The sequence below is a fragment of the Festucalex cinctus genome, chromosome 16, assembly GCF_051991245.1.
Source record: "Festucalex cinctus isolate MCC-2025b chromosome 16, RoL_Fcin_1.0, whole genome shotgun sequence".
Classification (NCBI taxonomy): Eukaryota; Metazoa; Chordata; class Actinopteri; order Syngnathiformes; family Syngnathidae; genus Festucalex; species Festucalex cinctus.
Genome location: NC_135426.1, coordinates 22,063,472 through 22,086,156, shown reverse-complemented (window position 1 = coordinate 22,086,156; position 22,685 = coordinate 22,063,472). Strand labels below are relative to the sequence as shown.

The window sequence follows — 22,685 nt, the reverse complement described above, 5'->3', positions numbered from 1 at the left end:
TAATCCCCTATCAGCTAACATGTAGCAAGGCTCGATCTGGTAGCAACATGCTAACGTGCGACCCGTGCTCCCCTCAGCGCTGCCTGGATCGGCGAGATCGTCTTGCAGCGCGGCAGCAGACCACACTGGCATCGCTGGAGCGACTCAAAGCGCTCATCAGGCTTATCCAGGTTACCGTGACGACCGCCGGCCCCGCCTCCTCCTCATCGCCGCCATCGCCGTCCTGGATGAAAAGCGGCGCGGTGGCCTCACCCCTCCGGACCTCACCAGATGACAACTAGCCCCCACCCTCTCCCCAACCCACCACCACCACAGCGCCCCTAGTGGCTGGCCAGTTGAAAATTCTGACGGTGACGACGGACATTTTTTTACGAAGACCTCCAGTGCTTACGAGATTAATTTGTCGTTCTTGTTTGTCCGCCTTAAACTTTCTTTTGCCAAAACAGTTCAGGAAGTATTTGAAGAAGAAGAAGAAGAAGAAGAAAGTATTTAAGAGCAAAGTACACCCAGTAAGCAGTATTTGCCATTTGTACATAGACGTGTTAATGCCGAGCCCCATAGAATCAAATAGAAAATGCGCTTCGTCCAACGATTGGACGCCAGCACGCTGACGCCCGTCCGTCTACCGCTTGGGAGGTTTGCCTGTACACCTGTTGGACTTGCCGTGTTGTCTTGATGCCCGATCGTGTTTTTGTCCCTTGTCCGTCTACATGTGTCCTGCGACCGGTCCAGTGTTTGTCTACGTTTTCCTGGTGAACGTTCCATTCTACCTGCGACCAGCCTTTTTTGTCCGTATACGTGCTTGCATCGACTGGTGACGAGTCTTGTTTGTCCTGACTTTGCATGGCGACCAGCCTGCCCTTTGTTGAAATGTGTTCCGACTTTGACAGGCGACCAGTTAATTTGTCTGTCTCAGATTTGACAGGCAATCAGTCTATTGCTTGTCAGTGTGGTGACATTGAACTGGTGACCAGTCCATCGTTAATGTGCATTGACATTGACGTGACTGGCGACCAGTTCATGTGTCCTGACATTCACTTGCGACCAATCCATTGTTTGTCTTGATGTGTCCTGACTTTGTGTTGTGACATTGAACTGGTCACAAACCCCTTGTCTGTCGACCTCTCTTTTACTTGGCTGGCGACCAGTCCAAAGTGTATCCAGCCTCTGGCCACAAGTTGGCCGGGATAGGCCCCAGCAACCCTATGTGAGGAAAAGCGCAATGGAAAAGTGGATTGATTGACAGGATACATTCACAAGACCAGTATGCCAAAAAGTCTTGATTGTGATGATGATGCAGATTTATTTATTTTTGTCCTGCTGTCAGTGCGATGTTATGCGATTTTCTTTGTTGTTGTTTGGCGAGCCGCAGCCACACTGCCTGACTTGAACATTCGCTCGCTCGTCTTCCTGCCGTCACACAAACGCCTTCATCATATCAGCGCTGCCATTCACACTGCAGCGTCCCCTGCCGGCCGGCCTCGTTCCTCCTCCAACAAACCAGCAGTCGCCCGGCCCATAACCACCCCTCCCACCAACTCACTAACACACACACACACATATGTGGTCTTGTCCGGGAGAAACTGTGGCACCATCAAACAAATTTGAACTATTTTATTAGAGCACACGTTTTGAACAAAGAACTCTTGCGTCAAAGATTTTTTTTTTTATATATTCTTTTGTGGAGCAGCAAAAACAATAGTTTGTCTGGTTTGTTTGTTCAATCGTTCGGCGGTTGGGTTTGTGTCGATGCCACCGCGGGAAGTTGCGACTAGCGAGTAGGTGAAGTCTTTTGTCTTCAATATGCCAACGTAGTAGTTCACTTTTTCTACTGACTTCTTACGAAAAGAAAACAAGAAAAAAAGAGGGTTCCTTAATAAACATTTCAACTACAAAACATGTCGCGGCTTGGTCAAATGCTGACTCCTCGTGGACGACTGACGAACTGCACCTACAATGTATGTCTTCGTCAAGTGCAAAACAAGTGTGTTGGAGTGTCTCCATAGTGGCTGCTGAAATGGTGTGCATGTGTAGAGGGGGGCCACGGGGGCTCACGTGTGTGCGATGCTAAAGCGTGCCTCATAGTCATGGTTGTGTTTTGTCAGTTACTAACTGCATGTGTCTGATGTTTACAAGCGACACATCAAAGTTCCGCCCACATTCCACAAGCGCCGCTGCGCACCTGAGGGGGGCCGCCGGCTACCAGTGGCAACAGGAAGTCGCTTTTGCTGCCCACAAGATGGATGACAGGAAGTCCTGAGGCCGTGTGGCGAGCAGGACGAGCACCTCCGTTGATGGCGCCACTTTGCGGCTTTCCAGCACTCAGGTGACAAATTGTTGACTTGGTTGTTTACACGGTGGTGTCTTGAGGTACAATTTGAATTTGTTTCTTTACCGCGCTTGTAAATCAAAACCCACTTCATTCAAATAATCTTCTGAAAAGAAGGAAAACTGAAAAGACCAGAAAAGAATGGCAGCATCTTAGCGATGACTGGCATTCCTTTTTGATTGACAGATGGACGGACAGGAATCTTGTGGAAATTTCTCACCACATTAATACTGGAATGTAATTGGCATGTAATCAGATTACAATTTGACAATCATTTGTGAAGTAACTCATCATCATCCCATTACGTCCAACCAGTCTGTCAGCGGTTGTCAGAGTTGTCGAAGATTTTCAAATTTTGCGTCCGTGCTGACATCACTTCCTGCGTGCGAAAGCGCGCTCGCCCGCGCCACACAGGAGGATGACTCACAATGAAGAGCAAATGTTGAAATATTGAACGACCGCAGACCACAGCGGGAATGTCGGGAATCTTTGAGCGCGTATGGAAAAACCACGGACGGTGTGATGTTGTCGTGGTGACTCGCGCCACTTCCTGTCCACGCTGTGATGTCATGTGCGACTCATCAATGGCGCACTCTGTCGGAACGCCGTTGGCTGCAAAAGTCATCCCTGCAATTAGGAGCGAGACTGAATGTGAGTTACGTTCCTTCATGGAAACATGCATGTATACATACATTCAAGGTTGTTTTGTTTGTTTGTTTGTTTTTGTTTTTTTTCTTGCACGGTATGATAATTATCACGATATTGTGGGGAGGTTGGCGATATTTAAAAAAGGTCACAATATTGTAAAAAAAAAAAAAAAGCATAATATTGTGCGTTATTATTATTATTATTATTATTATTATGTTTTATTATTATGTTAGGTTGTTATGCACACAGGAGGAACATTGAGTTCCTCCGCATATTGACTTGGTTCACACGCATATTACGTTCCCCTTCGTCTGACAATTAGTGTAGATTTGAAACGTAGAAGGGCCAAGACATCCCTAATGAAAATTAAATTGCACTAAAAAACGAGCCACCAGAGGGTGCTATAACTGCACAAATGGAACTCAACCTCACTTATTTTTTACAGATGTGTTGCATTTAAATATCGTGAACATGACGACGATATTGTGACAGTTTTAATATCACGATATGGCGCTTATCGTTACATCCCTAAAAATCTATCTCAGGGGGGCGGCCATTTTGCCACCTAACCCATATTAATTTGCGCAAATCCGGATGTTCTTCACTTTAATGCATTTGCAGCCAGGCGTCTGTGAAGTGGACTGATCGGCCAAGCACTACATTCTAGTGCTAATAAACACGCTAGCCTTGTTGCGCTAAGGTTAGCTAAGCAATTAGCATGGCGTTTCCGTCTTTTCCCGCTACCTCTTGGCGAGAATGATACTTGGAAATGTGGCTTATTAGACACCACAGAGGTGAGAATTACTGACTTGTGAGTCACTCAGAAATGTTTAGCTGCAGCAGTAGCGAGCCAAAGCTCATTGCTAGCCAAATGCTGCAGCGCAAGCAGCTCCGTTCTTGCCTGCTTGATTATCAGTTTTGCTATTCAGATTGTTTTGATGAGGTGCGAAATGAACTACCATGCGAAAACGCTTATTTTGATTCTTGACATATGCTCACACAAAAACACATCTGCTCGCACACATGCAGTGCGCTTCCATGCAGTCGCGCGCGCAGCCAACCGCTGTTGAAACGCATGTGACATAAGCAGCAGCAGCTCCTCATCACCTGGGATGTGGAAACAGTGAATTCCCACAGAACGAGGAGGAAGGAATGCTTGTGTGGGAACGCCGGAGGTCTTTCCTCACCTTCACGCTCTCACACACACGCACACACATGTGCATGCGCCCCCCCGACGCACCTTTTGAACCTGCCCGCCCGCTCTAAAAATAAACCTGCCGCAACAAAAATAAACGCAAGCGTTCCACACGCAACATATGGACAAGATGGCCGACGTGTCTGGGCGCCCCGCGTAAGATGGCCGCCTCGAGGGCGGGCCAAGATCAGCTTGTTAAGTTGGTCATTAAGTTTGCCTTCGCCTTGGACGACACATCAAAGAGGCGCCCGCGGACCAAACGGAAACAGGCAACATGTAAAATGAGAATCGCGCGCCACACGGATTCGAGGTTCAGGTCGGCTTTTATTCAAGAACAACCACACGTTAGTCCCTAAGTGCCGACATTGACAGGCGGCCAAGCTGTCATTTGTGTACTGACATGAACTGGCGACCAGTCTGTTGTTTGTAGTGAAGCAAGTGGTGTAGAAAATGGCTGCTATTGAAGGAAGCAGAATGTTGAGTTTCAGTGGCATCCGTCTAAACATACTCATTAGCTAGCGGACGATTAATCAGCCATAACAAGCCACTGAGCGCTCTGACCAGACGTTGCATCCAAACACAATTTCCTTTTTGAAAATGGGATTTTTTTTTTTTTTTTAGAAATGAGAGGGGGGGGGGAATCCAAAAATGTACAACTTTTAATGGCAAATTTCCAACTTCCAAAAAAGTACAAATTAGGGAAATTAGGGATGTCCGCTTTTGGTTTGAGCGGATTTGATGTTTTGTTTTCACTTCAATGGGCTGGGTCGCTCTTGGCTGGTTTTGACCGCTCGAGTTTTGAAAAGGCCACGCCGCCTCCAATTTGAAGGCGACTCGCTTGCGGAGACGGCATCCCAGCGGGAACAGGAAGCGGACGAGTGTCACGCTGTCACCTTCGCCATCCTTCAAGCAAGTTCTCGCGTGCCAGGCGGGCTAATGGCTAACGGCTAATTGCTAACGGCGCCCCTAGGGCGTTGCTCGCTCTCTGGCTAGCTGATGAAGATTTAAAACGAAGCCGCCTTTGCGGGAGTCACATGACCTTTGCGGACATTAGCGCCGTTCATTAGTCGTGCGAGGCATGCTGGGAAATCCAAATGAGTCATCTTTTTTTTTTTGACATGTAACATGCTACATGCCGTTCGTTAGCTTCTTGGCGGCTTCGCTCAGGGCTACTTGTAAAACTTATTTTTTGAATATTAACATTCTGCTGATTTAAGAAAGCATGTTTTTCTTTAATTGTGGGAATGCTGATGCATTCCCACGTATGTTATTGAGATTTTTATTCTCCTCACTTTTTTGCCGCCTAACAACTCTCATTTAATGCTTCCAATTTAAATTGTTCAAATTTCTACTAGCTTAAAAAATTCACGCCTCCTGGGGTATATATCGTCTGATTCCACATTACTTACAGTATTTGCTCAATTTCACATTTAATATAAATTTTTCCCCATTCATTTTCAATGAAACAGACATTGAACTTTTTCTAAGTATCACTTTCCACGCCCACTTCCATACATATAACGTATCATCATTACCAGGTGTCTGATACTGCTCAGTGGCACATATTTAAAGCGCATTGTCCAGAAACCAGGAGGTTATAATTTCATAATTTATCTCTCAATTAACTTCATAAGCATGCATTCAAATCTTAGCATTCAGTTTTCCGCATTCCCACGCAATTTCTCCAGAAATTGCACTTAGACTAGTTAATGTACATGTAATAGGTACTTTTAGGCTTTCTCGTATGCTTAACGTTTTTGGGCAGCACCGCTGCCATATTGTTACTCAATGCTGCCATTTTGTTTGTCCACTTGTGTCTGTCTAATGGTTGGGGGGGGGTGGTCATCTTTGCGGCAGATGTGGTGGAAAAGAGAAGGGGAAAGAAAAAGCTTTAGGGAATACAGGAATGCTGGAAAAGGACATAGTTGGGAATCATCGGGCGAGGAGGACAAAGGTGCGAGAGTGAAGCGATGCTCTGGCGGCAGCCGTGCATGGCCGCGCGCTTTTGTTTAGACTGACTTTGAAGGGCCGGGAAGCCTTGCTGGCTTTCTTCTCACTCTCGGATTCTTTTGTCTCCTCCCGCCTTCCAAGTGGGAACGCTTCCACACGCTTTCAAGCTTCCCTGGGAAGGCCGCGCTCGCTTTGTTTACATCGGGCAGGTGCTAAGCTAGGCTAGGCTAATTGCTAACCAGCGCAGCTGCAGCAACGCGGGGCTCTCCATTCTCACGGTGATCCCGTTGATCTTTATCACAACGCGCCGCCGCCTGTGATTTCCTGCCAACGTCCGGCTTCTGAACTTCTTCTTTGCGCTCACCCTGGCGGAATGTTTTCACCTCTGGGCGCCGCCCTTTTGGTCTTCTCTATCAGTGCGGGGCCGAAACACAAACAACCAAAAGCACCCGACAAAAAACAAAGCATCCCAAAAGGTGGGAAAGAGGCAGCAAAATGGCAGTAGAGCAGCCGTTGAGCTGGTGATATGGTCGCTGCATGTGTGTGTATGAGCATCTCCTGGGTGGCCTCATAAACAAGAACACCTGACCTTCCTTCTCCAAATAAAGAGTGAGACCACAGAAGAAGACGGAACATTCTTCTTTTTCACTTGTTGATCTCTAACATGTGCCGCCAGAGCGCGACCCATAACTGCCACCGAACCTTCCTCACCACCATCCTCTTCCTCACCAGCCTCCTCATACCCACTTTACAGTTCATTTTGGCATTTGTCTTCCAATTTCAAAGGGTTCCCAGTGACAGCAAACTGTCGCAGTATTGGTCTGGAGTGCTGGAGTACCCCCCATTTAATCAATAATTGAAGAGAACATTGAAGAAAACTGGAAAAATGTAGTAACGATAATGGCAATATCCTGATGTCGCGATATTAAAACTGCCACAGTATATCGTCGCTGTCATGTCGCAATATTAAAAGCAGCACATCAGTTAAAAAGTTAGGTTGATTTCCATTTGTGCAGTTCTAGCACCCTCTGGTGGCTAGTTTTTTTTTTTTTAGTGCAGTTTAATTTTCACAAGGCATGTTTTGGCCCTTCCATTTTTGAAATCAACGCTGATGGTCAGATGAAGCGGAACGTAATATGCTTGTGAAGCTAGTCAATATGTGGAGGGACGTTATTATTATTATTATTATTATTATTATTATTATTACTTGCATAAGTGCCTCAATATTAAGTGCTATTAAAGGTTGTAGGTTGTTTATATGCATTGCTGTCACGTACAAAAGCACTTTTTTTTTCTTTTCTTTTTTTTTTTTTAATATGAGCTTTTTTTTCTTTCTTTTTTTTTATTGTGATGTTTGGATATCATTATATCCCTTTATACAACATGCCCTTTTTTTGTGACTAAAATGGATTTATTGTTTCTCATTAGATGTTAGATGATTTATTGTAAAAAGATAAAAGTACTGTATGAAAAATAGAATTACAGCCAACACAGCTGATGTCACTATTGAAAAACGTTTTCTTTTTTTTTCTTTTTTTTTTAGGTCCACATTTGAAGGTTTTGTCCCATATTTGTGTTTTGAAAGTGAAGCGTGACACTTGAGCGCCGACTGGAAGCTCCGGAAACGAGCGGTCGCCCGCTGCGATGGAACGCCGCAAAGGTAAGCACTGGCCAGGTGGCCGACATTTTGCAGGCGGGAAGCGCTAAAAATAGGAAGGCGCAGAAAATAGATGATGAGTCCATGATTTGGTGGAATGCAATTCTTTCCTGCACCACCAATGTCCTCGAATGCACCGCGCAATGCTTTTGGGCTGTGATGTGAGGAATTTCAATCTGGAAAAGTGAATCTACCATCATGCATTGCACTCAGAGAAATAATTTTCGTTTTTGGCATGCGTTGTGTGGCAGTCAGGCGGCTTTTGCTCATTTTTGGTAGGAGCAAAAATCGGACCCCTGCCCTCTAGTTTCAATTTTATTTCCAACATGCTGTCCTAAAAACAAAAACTGCAAAACAAACCAAGTTGAGGCTACGTAGAACCAACAACATTTTTGACTTGAGAGTCCATTAAAAAAATGGTTCAAATCCTTAGAATTTCCGCCTTTGTGTTGAATTCACATAAGACTTCTGCAAACATCTGCATTTATTTTGAAAATCACAATGATTAGCATTTTCATGGTGCCCGTTAGCTTGTTAGCATCTTGTCTCAATGAGCCTCCCCCCTCCCCCAACCCCCCCGCTTGGACGGCATTGCGGCCGCTGAGGCGTGTGTGTTGTGGTTTCCTGTCAAGCTGTGAACAAGAAACTCACTTTTACATGCTGACGTTAAAAGCCACAAACTTGAAAAAGGCACACTTTTATTTTTAGACCGTCTCTGCTGGCGTGCGCGTGTCACTGTGTGTGCGCGCGTCTGTCTGTGAGAAAGTGTGTGTGTGTGTGTGTGAGCAAGCCCCCCGCCTCTCCGTGGGTCGTTGTGGCGACATGTTAATTAGGAGCAAGAGGCGGCGTACAAGTAGAAGGGGATTTTGGCTGCCACACTACACCATCCAAGCCCACAACCCAGCGGTCCTGCCAGAACTTGTAGCCACGCCCACGTCTCTTTTCATTCTTCTTCAAATTGTGCTGATTTGTCGTCGTGAGTCAATTGTCACTTTGAACATGGCGGCACTTGTGGTGCTTCTCCATGAGACTTTTCCAAAGGCCCGAGCGGTTGCAATGGAACCGTTTTTCAGAACCATCTCAGAGGTGGTTCGAAAACGCAAGGCCGAGTGGGGCCGTGTCGTAACTGTCCTCTGATTGGCTGATAGCGATTCATGAAGGAGCTCTGCTGCACAAGCCCATTTCCTGGTTTTGCGCTAACAAAGAGATCCGCCTGTCGCAAAATTCATAGGAATACAACAACAGTGTTCTTGTATTGTATCTTTATGTAATAATGGATGAAATATTGAAGTTTGAGTTAAAAATCTCTTGCTCACTAAGTCCCTTCAGCCGCAGAGCGGAGTGGTGCTGATGGAAAAGTAGCATTAGCAACACATGCTGTCACATGCTACCGTAGCATTAGCATGATACTGATACGATAGTTTTAGCATGCTAAAATAGCATTAGTTTATTTTATTACATAAGGCTGTCACTGGTGTCGGTGTGTTTGTGGTTTTTGTTGTCCTGGCAACTTCATCCATCAAATGACACGTTGGACCTGTACAAGACCCCCCACTCTCCCCTTTTGCTGCCTTGTTTGACGACTGCAGCACCCCCAACCACATCCTGACTTCTTTTTGATTCTTTTTTTTTATCACTTTTTGTTGCTTTTTATCACCCTTTCAAATAATTTTATTGGTTTTAAAATGTTTTTATTGCTTTGACTGCTCCTTTCAGCTTCCTGTTTACATTCACTAGTTAGCCGCAGTTAGCTTAGCGACCACCTACCAGCACGTATGACTCATGGGTGCGTGTGCGTCTACTTGCCTGAGTTTTTTTTTTTTTTTTTTTTTTTTTTCTTGGACTGTCTGTGTGGACGCATCAACATATTCACTGATTATTCACCACTCGATTTGATTATACTTAACCTGGACTTTACTATATTTTCCCACACTTGACTGTATTTAACTAGTTTTGTGTAGATTTTGAAGGTCGTTCATGGTTTTCATGGTCAACTGAAGAAATCAAGTTTATTATTATTTTTTTAAATAAAATAAAAATGACTAACCATGAGGTGCCGCTGGCATGCCGGCATGTTTGTCGAGTGAAGGTCAGCAGAAAGACGTGAAAGTGATTTTCCGCCATGACGAAACAAACGGGTTTTCATCCACCTGAAGCTCAAGGTCGCCCTTGCTCATCCGTCATCTAAAACTCGGCGGGCTTTCCATGTCACGTGCCGCAAACGAGCTTTTCGAGGCCGCCGTGACATCAGCGCGTGCAATTCTTAAAATGCATGAATGAGGCCAGTGTGCGGGGCAAGGTGGAACCTTACAGCAGGGAATTCATAACCTTACAAAGACAATACACTCGAACGTGCCTGCTAATGCTAAGCCTAAGTGTCGGCAGGTGTAAAATCACCTGAGGCTACAATCTTAGCTAGTACTTAACTCATTGACTGCCAGCCATTTGCAGCGCTGCCGACCCCTAAGTGCCAACCATTTTACAAGATTTTAACCCATTTTTGATGGCTGACTGAATATTGTGTTCTATGGGTATATAAAAGAAAGCTTAAACCCTCATCTTTCATCAGAAAAAAAAAAACATTTCTCTCTAGCATTTGTCATTCCTGAGTAATCAGCAATAGAAGAGAGGCAAGTTTCACCGAAAATCCTGTTTTGACAAAAATAATGGAGAAATCTTTGAACTGACCAAACTGACCCGACCAATACTTATCGTGCACTGCTATACAGAAATGAAATTTAGAAGACTGGTGCAAGACTGGTAAACAGAAAGTTGAAATTTGGCAGGAAGTCAAAATTTCCAACATACCAATCGAAATATTTGATGTCACATGCTGTCACGTCTTTGCCTAATGCCCTCTACTGGACAGAATGGGTGTGAGGTTGCGTGCGCGATTTCCTGGGTGACAGGAAGGTGAGGCGATAACTTCGATAAGGGTGTTTGTGGAGCCCGGACGTCACAATGTCAATGTTGATCCAATGCGTTGCGGCCATCTTGGTGGAGGTTGACGGCGGGGCAGCCATTTGCAATGTGAGGAATTTCCCACAACTCACGCACGCTTTGTTTGACTCGATTCCGTCACAGGAAGTCCACAAAAGACGCCGACTCGCTCGCTTGGCGCCGCATGCACACCCCAAGAAACATGACACGCAGACACCGTTAGCCTCGTTGGCACCCGGGTGTGTGCGTGTACGCGTGCACATTGACAGTTACACACACAGATGCCCAAACTCGCGTCTTTCTCACACGCACAAAAATTCCCTCTAACGCAATCATGCTCGCTAATACAATCATACACTTAAACGATAACACGCGTGTATATACTCAATATCATACACAACCCACAGTCACACACTTATCTCACATACACACTATCACACACACAACCGCGCACACGCAGGCAGTGAGCGCCAAGACGCTCTGTGGCCTTGAGAAGTTTCCACAGTTCTGGAAGGCGTTAGCGAGGCGGCGGCGGCGGCGGATCCTTTGAGCGTCTCCCCGGCCGACCGCAACTCTTCACTCGTTAGCGCGCGCCACAACTGTTAGCGTATTAGCGCCACACGCTCGTTAGCCGGCGACACATCTGTCTGGCACGCGTCGCCCTCGACCCGTCGTGTGTCACCATCACTTTGATGGATGTCGACAAGCAAGATGACGACGCGGGCGAGCGTCATCCCGCGGGGATGTCCCAGCCGGGCGGAGACGAAAGCGACGTAAACAAACAAACACACCCGCAAGAACACACTGTGTGACTCACAAGCAAAACACGACACACACAAAGGACAAATGCTGCTCGCGTGTTGGTCACATGACTTTAACTTGTCAATCACTGGACTCTTCTGTCAGACACGCGTCCATAACGTGATGTCAATCACATGACTCGAGTGTGTGTGTGTGTGTGTGTCCTGATTGACATGACATTGCGGAATATTCCATCTTGTGATGTCACAGTGATGAGTCGTCGGGCTTTCCCGCCTTGTTCGCGCAACGTTCTTCAGAGAAGTTGGCGGCGGCGGTGTTGTCTTCTTCTTGTGTGGCGTCCAAACCAAACCACGACACTTCGTCTTGGCCAGAACCACCGCCGCGCTTTCTCACAATCCCCCCCGGTTCCCCACCCGCCTGTTGTCCCCTCCGCGACGTTGCACCAGCCTCCACAGTTTTTACCCTACCTTGGCCCATAAAGCGGGCATAGCATGCCACATGCTAGCTAGCTAGCTAGCAGGTGCTCATAAGCCTGATTATGGCCTGGTCCTGATTCCATGTGTTTGTGCAAAGGTGTCGCGTTTCTCCGACCACAGCGCCGTGACAACGCTGACTCAGCGGGAGGACGCCATCTTGGTGCGTGCGTGTGTGCTGATGAAGCAGCAAGAAGTCTTCTTTTTCCAAGCTACTAAAAATAGATCCTTCAAAGAGCAGACATGTTGGATTAAGTGTCTGCAAACATTTCCACGACGACGCAAACACATCAATTCACCCTGCTGCTGTTCACAGCATTACCAAACAAGAAATTCAAGACTGGTTGACTGGAAGTTCAGGATTGGCTAACAAGAAGTGCACGATTGATTAACAGGAAGTTCAACTTTGCAAACAGGAAGTTAAAGTCTGGCTAACAGGAAGAGCAAATCAGGCTAACATGAAGTTAAAGTCAGGCTAACAAGAAATTCAAGACTTGCCGACAGGAAGTTCAGGACTGGCTAACAAGAAGCTCAAGTTTGGCAAACAGGAAGTTCAAGATGGGCTAATAGGAAGTTCAAGTTTTGCTAATAGGAAATTCAAGTCCGGCTAATAGGAATTGCAAGTTAGGCTAATAGTTTGTAGCTATGTCTAAATTCGTGGGTTAGATCCTCCGAAGGCCAAATTTGACCGCATACCAATGTCCAACTCCACGCGGCCTTCGTTTCCATGGAAACGGGCCCTGAACGAAGGCTGTTTTGGAGCACGCTTTCATAGCCAACATTGCTCCAACTCGTCCACATCGAATCGTTGGTGAACGCCAACAGCATGGCAGTATGTTAAGTAAAGCCCCTCCCCCTTGACACTGGCTTCTGATTGGTTGTTTGTGAAGATTCACAAGTGAGTGACAGACTTTCCTAGGAAGTTCATTTTTAGCGGTCCTTGCATGCAGCCATGTTGGATGTCGAAAAGAGGAAGAGGAGGATGAAGTTTGTTGCGGACAGGGATGCATGTAAATTGTGGCTTCCTTCCTGTCGATTGGGATGAAGATGATGATGATGTGCTCAGTTACGCAACGTGTCCTCATGTTTGTTAGCATGCCCGTTTAGTCATTTGGTCGTTATTGAACATTAGCGTCAGATGGCCATCGTGACATCACTGGCAGTGTCTTCGCTGTGTCAGTTAGCGTCATTAGCTTCATTAGCATCGTGGCGGTTTACGTCACCAACGTGCCACACGCCGCCGTTTCTTCCTCTTGCTAGCAGAAGACGAGCACAGTGGGACCACCACCGATGTGATGATGTCATACGCAGGCCAAAGGTCAGCCACGTATGCGTGCGTGTTTTCACAGTGTGTGACTTGGTGGATTAGTGTTCAATAGTGAGTGCACAAGTGTGTTTGTGTGTGTTCTCCTGGTGTGTGTTTGGTTGTGGGGGGCCCTGCAAGGGGCTTCATTTTTGGAAGTGAGGAAGATGACTTTTTGGATCAGCTGGAATGCCGGACCAGGACGGCCGCGTCCGTCCGCGCGCTCCAACGCGGAGTTTGTCATCAGGCCGTCGCTTGGCATGGAAACCTCCTTTACGCGGCCCCTCCCTCCTCCCGAGGCTCCGCCCCTCTGCGCCCGCCCGCCCGCCCGGCCGCTCTCCCGCTGATCCCGAAGCCGCTCGCGGCATTCCCGCATCCGCGCAACATCTGGAAACACGCACACAGACGCACGCAGTCTGCTCAAGTTTACGCGCAACAACAAAAAACTGAAGCAAAAGAACGTCTTGGATCTGCTCCTGGACTTTTCCTTCTTGGAACTTTTTTTTAAAATTATTATTATTATTTGTAATTGTGACAAAGTCCACGGAGGGAATGTAAGTTTTATGCTTCAGAGTCTTGGTGTGTGAGTGCGTCCGCTCAAGCTGCTCGTGTGTCCTTTGCAGACGCGTGCGCCCGACATGTCCAGCGTCCGCGCCATCTTCCTGGCCGCCTTCCTCCTCTGCTCGCCCGACGCCAACCGGGCCCGACCCACCGACGCCAGAATGTAAGTTCCGCTTCTTACTCGCCATCCTCATCCTTCCTTCACCTTCACGTACGCAACTCCTCGTCCTCGCGCTTCAGCCACGCACTTGCACTCGCACGCCTTCATGGGCACCAATTTGGGAAAAGAAAAGGAAAATGTGTTTTTTTACAAGAGATCAAAAGTCGGAAACGGAGAAGAGAAATGCTCATTTGATTAAAAAAAATAAGATTACAAGGCAAGAAAGAGTGTCCATTCTACATTTTCCCATTTAAAAGAAAACTTTTCACAGTTAAGAAGGTCCACATTTCTGGAAATAAGTTATTTTGTTTCTAAAAAGTCATGGCACAAGAAAAAGTCACTATTTTACAAGAAAATCTTTTACAGCTCAAAATAAAATTATTTTCCAATAAGATCAGTATATCACAAGGAGAAAAAATATTTAACAGCAAAAAAGCTCACAAGAAACTTTGAAATTTACAATGAAAGATTTTTTATTTATTTTTTTTTTAAACACGTCAAAGGTAAAAGTCATCATTTTACGAGTCTGAATTTTACCATTGAAACAAGGCAGCACAAGAAAAAAAAAATGTAATTTGACAAAAGAAATTTTGTCATTTTGTGAGAAAATGCCATAACTATGAGGGAAAGCTTCTGAGGACAGGTGACGCGTCGGCTTCAAAGTTGCAAATTTGAGTCGTGAGGTCAACTTTGTGCGAGCGCTAGTCCGATTTGGATCAGGCAAGGGGGCCGCCGTCGGACGTGTGCCCGTGCGGATGGTGAGTTCCGCGGGCGTCCCGCTGGGGCTTGTCCCGGGGCCAGGAAGAAGCAGCCCGCTTTGGCGAGGTCGGGCGGAGGCCGGCCGGGCGTGTTGCTGTTTGTGTGCTGAGATCGGGCCGGCGTGGGGTTCCCAGGCTCCCCGCCCTCGGCCTTGGTGTTTGTTTAGGACTGGAGTGGCCTGAGCCAGCTGAGAAACCCGATCGGGGCCGGCCCGCGGGAAAGATAACAGCGCACGGAAGCACAACAGAAAGAAAGAGCGCCGCCCGTCTTGGCCATCTGGACGGAATCAAAGCGGAGCGAACGATGCTTCTTCGAATGCGCCTCTCCCAACAAAGTGGCGGAGAAGCGTCTGTCAGGATGCAGCGCCACCTTGTGGACGTCACAAGGTGACCTGTCGACAGAAAAAAAAAGCAAACGTCCAAATTCAACAAACATGAAGCTTCATTTGAGATGAGAAAATACATGTAAAATCTACTCGAAATAACTTAAGGAAAAATATCACAGTTGTCCAAAAAAGATCTTAACTTATTCACTCACAGCCATTTTCACAGAAGCAATCCCCATTTGACTGATTTTGCAAGGCCCACAGAATATTGTGTTCTATTGCTGTAAAAACATGGAACCAACCAAAAGAAAGATTCTTTCATCAGGAAAAAAAAAAAGTACATTTCTTTCTGTTTCCGTTTTGCAGCAATTAGCATTAGAATATAGCTAAGTTTGATCATTATCCACAAATGTATTTAGAATTGTGAGTAATTTAGCTTTTCAACATGGCCCTGGTTGATCACCTCTGCTCTGCTGCCACCTGCTGTCCGTTTGTGTAATAACTTCCATTAATTCAACCATTCTTTGAGTTGAGAGGCTGCATCAAAGCCTTCTGTATGTTCTAGCATTAAAAAAAGGAATACTTCACTTATTTAGCCCATTATAACAATAAAAAGTTAATATTTTGTCCATAATTAATTTGATGCTATAAAGAAATTCAACACGAGCGCTTTTCTTTTGCATTCGTGCAGGCGGCGATCGGTGACGCACGCCCAGCTGATGCACGACAAAGGCCGCACGCTGCAGGACTTCAAGCGCCGCATGTGGCTGCAAGAGCTCCTGGACGAGGTCCACACGGCCGAGATCCGCCAGCTGCCGCTCCCCGAGGCCGGGCCGGCCATCCTGCCGCCGTTCTCCAAAGTGCCGGCGCCGAGCAAGAGCTTGCCAGCAGACTGGTCGGCGGAGGAGCGCGAGGCCACCAACCTGCCGCAGGAAACGGACAAGCGCTTCAAAGACGGCAAACGGCGCAAGAAAGGGCGGCCCGGCAGGAGGAAGGATGGAGACAAGAGGAAGAGGAGGGCCCGATCCCTGCCGGGGAGGCGGGCCCCGCAGCTCTGAACGCAGGTGGGCGGCAACCACGTATTAGCAGCAGCAGCAGCATCATAATCACAACAATGGATTGAATAAAGTGTTTTGAAACGTTAATTTTATTAATTGACTTGAATTGTCTTTTCTTTTTTTGTGCAGGACCCTGCATCAAGCGGTGTGGACCCCTAAACAGTCGTCTTGCTGTTTGGAAAGAAAACATGAATATTTATTGTGTAAATAGAAAGCAGTAGAATAGAAAATGACGTGAAAATGAAATATTTTTTTTATTCCATATGTGTTGTAATTTATTTGGTTTGAATGTTGTATTTATTTGATGTTTTCGACCGTCATGCACTTTACGCCGACAAACAAGAAGAGTTTGCTCTTTTGTAGACTTGGAGTTCATCTTCTGTCAATGACGCCCCCTGGCGGTTGCTTTTGGCACTTTGCACTGAGATTAAACATTTGACACAAGCTATTATTCGTCTGGTTTTCACTTGTTCGTTAATGGAAATTTGGTAAAGATTCATATGCATGTCTTGATGATTGTTGCAAGTCATAAGAATAATCTGAAATTTCAGAACAAAAACAAGTTAATTTTCAACAATGTTATGAATCAGTGTTTGTGCAACTTGCAGGTGATATTTTATGAAAAGCACTGAAATTGACATCAATTTGTGCATCCATTTGAAAATGCTGACAAACTCGTGGGCGTTTTTCCAAAAGCCCATAAGTGAATTGTTGGCAGTGCAAAGGTTGGCCTACTGCATTTTCTATAAAATCGGCTTCCTCTACTCGTCACGTTTGACCCCTTTACAAGTGCCTCAAATCAGTTGCAATTTCAAGATGTCGTTGGAGTGGTCATCAATGCGTCTTCCAGACTGTGGACCAAATGAGCGCCAGAATCATTTCCCAATGAGCATGTGTTGATTAATAAAATTATTTCGAATACTTAAGTTCCATATTTTCTCGGCTTGGGCTCTCCTTTCTACCGTCCCTGACTGACATTTTGCTATTCTTGGACAGCGTTGGCGGCGTTGTAGTGTCTCACGTGGCCTGCTGGTGGCAGCGGACCTCCGTCCGGTACGCAGTTCAGGCGTCGAAGAAGAAAACGCGGAAGCGGACAGAGGCAACACGGCAAGCAGGCAGCATGTCTCCACCCGGAGGGAAGATAAATAGACCCAAAACCGTAAGAAAATTATGCGAGAAGCAACAAACAAGTAACTACACACACGCATACGCGCAACCAAGGGCCGCGACATTTCATTTTACAAACTTGTGGGTTCCTATAAACGCAGAACAAACAGCACAGCAGCCAGTTTAGCTTTAGCGTGCACTGTGTTAGTATTTTGTTTTGAGTACTATTTTGAGTTGATTGCAGTAAATGGAACCACGTTCGATTCTCAGGAGCTGAACGCAACTGAGTGTTTTATCATAGGAGTTAGCATAAACATGATGTGTGATTGCAAATGTTGGAAGTTGCTTGTCTTGCTTTGTGCTAGTTGTATTTTTGTGGCAGGAGTTGGGCAAGAAGCTGTTCAAACGCCGTCGTGTCCTGGGGCGACAGAAGAAGAAACGAAATCAGATTGTTGGGGCTGTGCTGGACGAAGGCCTCATCACCATCCATCATCTCAAGAAGAGGAAGTTAGTTGCTGACTAGCCTCACCACCACTAGTGTGTGCGACATGTTGAAAAAGAATATTTGTTCCTCATGGCAGAACGAGTCCCAGGGCGAACATCACGTTGTCAGGGAAGAAGAAGCGAAAGCTCATCAAGCAGCTGCAACACCTCCAAAAGGACAAAGCCGCAATGGAAGGTACTGGTTTTTTTTTGGGTTTTTTTTGTTTTTTTGTTTTTTGGGGAGGGGGTTTGGCTTTCCAAATTGGTATGTTTGAGGGGCGCCAAAGTGGACCCACAATATAGTGGGCCTCCAAATTCTTGTATGGATCCAAATTTGTCCTGTGTGTGTCTGTGTGTTGTGGCCAGTTGAAGCTGCAACTCCCCCACCAAAAAAGAAGGTGCGCAAGAAGAAAACGATGAAGACTGCAGTCTGTGAGGACGTCAACATGGCCGATGTGGAATAACCTCAAATACTTGATTGTATTGACGTCAATGTAATGTTTGACACCAATGCTGCCTAAATAGCAATGTGTAAGTGTAGTTAACTTCACGCACAAAATTGAATCATATTTCTTTCATTCTCATCAACCAACAAACAAGATTGACCAAAATATTTGGCTCTTTTCTTTGCGTCAACCAGTATACGCTGCACAGAAAATGTGCACGTACGTACTCTTGACTGTACCACATTCTTATATGTACATTGTTTAATAAAACACAATGGATAATGCATTCAGTCCATTTTGCATTATATTTGCAATGTTTTTGTATTATGGATTCATTTCATCCCTTGTAATTTATTATGAGGATGTGGATTATTTAACTGTGAATTGAAGGCAAATGGATATGATTGATCGGAGTGCTAGCCAAATGTAGTCACGGGTTATAAAAGAAATAGGCATACATATGATTAAAATAAAAATACAATTTGGTCAAAAAGATAAAAAGAACTGATTCAAATAAAAATAGATTACAAACTAAGACAGAAATTACAATTGAATAAAAAAAAAAAGCCCCAAAAATGTTTGCAATAATAAAAAAGGGAATAAGAAAAATACAAATAAGATCTAAGAATAACATAAAAAAAGTTAATGATTACATAAAGATGACAAGGAATAACACGCCGCTTTTTTCCCCAAATAAGAAACAAAATGACAAAACTGATTCATAAAAAGAACAAGAATAGTAAAAACAAAAATTAACTTATAATCCGATTAAAATGTGTTCAAAATAATAATAAAAAAAAAAGTAAAAAGATAAAGAATACAGTACGATCAAACCAAATACAATCAAATAAGTCTGATAGAGTCTTAAAAAGACGGGGCGTGTGGCAGCCCCGCCCCCTTGCATCCCTCCCCCCTCCCGGAGGACAAAGCCAAAAATGGGTCATCTGCTCGGAACCAGCGAGCTTCCTCGTCTCCGTGTTTCAAGACGAGGAGCTGCCGGCGGGCTCGGCTCGGCTCCGTTCGGCTCGCTTGGCTTCTTCATCCGCGGGCGGACGACGACTTGGGTCGGAAGGCCGATGACGGAACCGCGCGACTGAACCGGACCGACGAATAGCGGCGCATCCGGCAGGTGCGTACGGTACGTTTACATGATTGCGCGCGCGCGTCGGAACCAGGCGGTACCAGCACCGGTCGAACCTGTGGACGGAACCAGCGTGACGTCACGCGCGGATAAGATTAGATGAAACGAGTGCGCCGTTTATTGTGCGCGTGTGAGCCCAATGATAGCGAATGGTGACGTCACCGGCTGGCTAACAAAGACGACATTTTTTAGTTTATGTGGCGAGCTAGCCGCGTTAGCGTTAGCATTAGCATGCCTTGGAATCATGGGCAAACATGACTTGGCACAAATCGATCCTGTTTGTTGGATGAGTGCAATTAATGACGACGCTGAATATTGTGATTTATTACGTCATTCCTGGGCTGCAAGGTTCACTCGGCGTCACTGTGCAGGCAAAGTCCTTCTGAGTGCACTTTGGACACCAGAGGTTCTGCTCAAGCTCGCAAGAAGAAGTTGAGCTGACGCCTCCGCCATGCAGGTCTTCACTTTTTTCTCTCGTCCTCGCTGGCCCAAAAGAAAATATTCCTAAATGTTTGATTTTTGCTCGAAGTTCTTATCATTTTCTTGTCAAGCGTCCGGGGGACGCTCGCTGGCAAAGCTCTGCAAAGCTTGCTCCATTCCTTATCTTATCTTAGGTTCCTTAAAACAAATCTTGCTCTCTTCCTTAGCTTCGGTTCGGTTGGTCCATTGTTTGTCTCCGCTGGTCCTGAAATAGACTGGGGACCAATCCGACATGACATGATGTGTCCTGCGTTTGATGTTGAACTTGACGCTGTTTGTCCCGTGCAGACTTTCCGCCAGCCCGTGGGTCCTTCTTCCGCTATGACTCGGGCGCTGGTGCTGGCGCTGACGCTGGCGTGCGTCCACTCACAACGCGAGCCCTGCTTCTCCCGGCAGCACCAGAACACCGCCGTCAACACCAGGGTGGCCATCGCCGCCGTGGGCGCACCCGTGGCCCGATCGCTGGCCACCGAGCAGGATTGCGTGCTGGCCTGCTGCTCCCAGCCGGGGCAACAGGGTGAGCGCCACGTCGTCCTGACGTGGTGGTGACATCATCTTCATCGTGTTGGTGTTTGTGCAGGCGCCAAGTGCAACATGGTCGTGTTCAACGGCAACAAACGCGGCGGCGAAGACAACTGCTTCCTGTACCACTGCCCCAACGAGCGCGATTGTCCGCTGATGAAGGCGCCGTCTGGCGTGCGCACCTACGACATCTTCAAGGGTGAGCGCTTCTTTTTCCTGTTTGCTCAGGTGTCATGTGCTCACTTCCTGTCCACGTTTGGTCGGAGTCACATGGTCTTAATCCACGTCCTGGTCCTGTCTCGTCGATTCATCTTCTACTCACTTCCTCTTCCTGGTTTCCCGCACAGGTGTGATCCACCCAAGCACCGCCCGTCCAGTTGCTACGACAACGAGCACCTGCCGACCGACGATAGCCGCCACGCCCGCGCCCACACCTACCCATGCCGGCGATGCGGCCTTAGCACCCGTTCTCATAACGACGACAGGCCCCAAACGAATGGACAAGATGGCGAAAAAACAAAACAAGACAAAAACCAACAAAAAGACAAAAAGTCATCTGCCCAATGAGGAGGCGGGGCCTAGGACTGCTGACAAACTGCCTATGAATACTCCACCTCCTGTGACTCCACCTCCTACAACAAGTCCGCCTCCTCCACCTACGACTCCACCTACTACTACTACTCCGACTACTACTACTACTACTACAACAACAACTACTGCTGCCGTGACTCCGCCTCCTATGACCAAGTCGCCACCTACAACCAATATGACTCCACCTCCTATTACCGTGACTCCTCCCACTACAATATCGAGTCCGCTCCCTACAACACCGACTCTTTCAACTACCACCACGCCACCCCGTCCTGTCACCACGACTCCGCCTCCTAGCACCACAACCTCGCCTCCTAGCACCACGACTCCGCCTACTACAACCGTCATCGCTCCTCCTATGACTGTAACTCCTACTACGACCCCTCCTCCTACGACAACAAGCACGCCTTCTTCAACTCTGACCACTCCAACTCTGATAACATCTAGCAGTAGGCGGAGTCAGACGTCCAAGGTGCTGGTGGGTCCCCACGGCGACACAGCCCAGAACACTAGCATGAAAATGGCGACAGGGTCGCTCAAGAGCGGCGTGGTGGCGTTGATGGTGGTGGGCGTCGCGGCGCTGATGCTGGCGCTGGCGGCGGGCGGGCGCAAGGCCATGGAGTCCTTCGACAGACGCCATTACACACGGCTGGAGCTCAACGACCTCCACTACGACCTGTGAAGCGGCAAGGCCGCGCTCCCGTTTGCCATATTGTGGGCAGAAGTGGTCCTGGGGGCCCAGTCGGCGCATAGGTTGACAAAGTTTGTCTTTTGATACCAGTCGGGATTGGACACATATCTGTGACGCTGCCAAACTCAGGAAGACGCTCGTCAACAACACTTTGGGACTCATGCAGGACTTGACCTCATAAGACCGGGCTGTCATTTTATCAACTTTGGGCCGCAAGTAACATTTGAATAATCAATTAGGTTAGTCTGATAAAGGAATAATTTTTCATTTCCATTGCTTGCTTAATTAAATATTTCAGAGTAGACAGTGCATAAAATTAACAATCTAAATTTATTCTGATTCATTTCCAAGTTTGGTCCATAACACCCGTCAAAAATCGGCAAAAATGTTGATTGTTTTCTAAAGCAAAAGCAGATGGCTGCAAACGTCTTTTTTTTTTTTTAAGCTAATCAGTACACTTTCACGGAGGACTTAAGAAATCAATGAATATTTCCTGTTGAAAGGCTGAAAATGGACAATTTTAAATTCAACAGTGGCTCTAAATGATCAATAGATTATCAAAATAGTTATCAATATGTTGTCCATTTATCAATGAATTGTTGCACCTCTACATCACCTGCATGTCTTCTTCCTTGCTACACATTCACTCAATACCACACACACATACACACTTTGGATGTAACTCACATGTTTTAAGATTGAACGCTAAGATGCATTTGTTGTATTGAATGACTTTTTTTTTCTTTTTTCTTGAGCTTTTCTTAGCCGTTGTTTATGTTGCAGTACTGCCCTTGACCACACGGTGGCGGCAGCAACAGGCCCAATCACTCGTCACTTGTTTTTTTTACGCATTTTTTTTTTTGCTCACATTGATCAGATTTTTCATGCTGATGTATTAAATCCAAAGCTGATTTTGTTCTCCTGCCAAGCGACGCTTTTTGCAGCAATTTTCTTCTTCTTGTACGCATTAAAAATGTGAAGTTTGACATTTACACGTCAAATGCAAGTGTGATTTCTAAGTTGTGTAATAGTGAAAAGTGTGTTGGTTCACTAATTTATTGTTGTGGGGTGCTGTTTAGGGAAAGGAGAGTGCAACTATTTTTT

General features: G+C 46.4%; 4 protein-coding genes across 13 annotated transcripts in view; all 4 read left to right on the top strand.

Annotated features, from left to right (window-relative positions):
- Positions 1 to 17,833, top strand: part of phf21b (PHD finger protein 21B) — a 32,793-nt gene extending 14,960 nt beyond the window's left edge. For 2 of the 6 annotated variants that reach the window (XM_077501465.1, XM_077501459.1), the window contains exons 14-17: positions 78 to 2,326; positions 17,117 to 17,310; positions 17,610 to 17,734; positions 17,809 to 17,833. In XM_077501465.1, coding sequence (XP_077357591.1) covers positions 78 to 281 — 204 coding nt within the window. In that variant the 3' untranslated portion in view covers positions 282 to 2,326; positions 17,117 to 17,310; positions 17,610 to 17,734; positions 17,809 to 17,833. Of the gene's footprint in view, positions 1 to 77; positions 2,327 to 2,515; positions 2,981 to 7,665; positions 7,783 to 17,116; positions 17,311 to 17,609; positions 17,735 to 17,808 lie in introns of those variants that run through there. The other 4 variants (XM_077501462.1, XM_077501461.1, XM_077501460.1 and 1 more) reach the window with 4 other exon arrangements.
- On the top strand, positions 7,253 to 16,564 carry LOC144004317 (parathyroid hormone-related protein-like). 2 transcript variants are annotated; one of them, XM_077501472.1, is made up of 4 exons: positions 7,253 to 7,782; positions 13,881 to 13,981; positions 15,754 to 16,126; positions 16,250 to 16,564. In XM_077501472.1, exons 2-3 carry the CDS (start codon positions 13,896 to 13,898, stop codon positions 16,118 to 16,120), a joined length of 453 nt encoding a protein of 150 aa, XP_077357598.1. In that variant the 5' UTR covers positions 7,253 to 7,782; positions 13,881 to 13,895; the 3' UTR covers positions 16,121 to 16,126; positions 16,250 to 16,564. The 2 variants fall into 2 exon arrangements, with proteins under 2 accessions (XP_077357598.1, XP_077357599.1); XM_077501473.1 differs by lacking the exon at positions 7,253 to 7,782 and adding an exon at positions 11,604 to 13,811.
- On the top strand, positions 17,241 to 18,174 carry c4h11orf98 (chromosome 4 C11orf98 homolog). The gene is made up of 4 exons (XM_077499211.1): positions 17,241 to 17,279; positions 17,610 to 17,734; positions 17,809 to 17,906; positions 18,077 to 18,174. The coding sequence occupies exons 1-4, from the start codon at positions 17,241 to 17,243 to the stop codon at positions 18,172 to 18,174; spliced, it is 360 nt and encodes a 119-aa protein (XP_077355337.1).
- An 886-nt stretch (positions 18,175 to 19,060) lies between these two features.
- On the top strand, positions 19,061 to 22,582 carry mansc1 (MANSC domain containing 1). 4 transcript variants are annotated; one of them, XM_077501468.1, is made up of 4 exons: positions 19,061 to 19,285; positions 20,066 to 20,294; positions 20,358 to 20,498; positions 20,647 to 22,582. In XM_077501468.1, the coding sequence occupies exons 2-4, from the start codon at positions 20,099 to 20,101 to the stop codon at positions 21,570 to 21,572; spliced, it is 1,263 nt and encodes a 420-aa protein (XP_077357594.1). In that variant the 5' UTR covers positions 19,061 to 19,285; positions 20,066 to 20,098; the 3' UTR covers positions 21,573 to 22,582. The 4 variants fall into 4 exon arrangements, with proteins under 4 accessions (XP_077357594.1, XP_077357595.1, XP_077357593.1 ...); XM_077501469.1 differs by having other exon boundaries at positions 19,061 to 19,294; XM_077501467.1 differs by lacking the exon at positions 19,061 to 19,285 and adding an exon at positions 19,305 to 19,754.
- Positions 22,583 to 22,685: the final 103 nt, after the last annotated feature.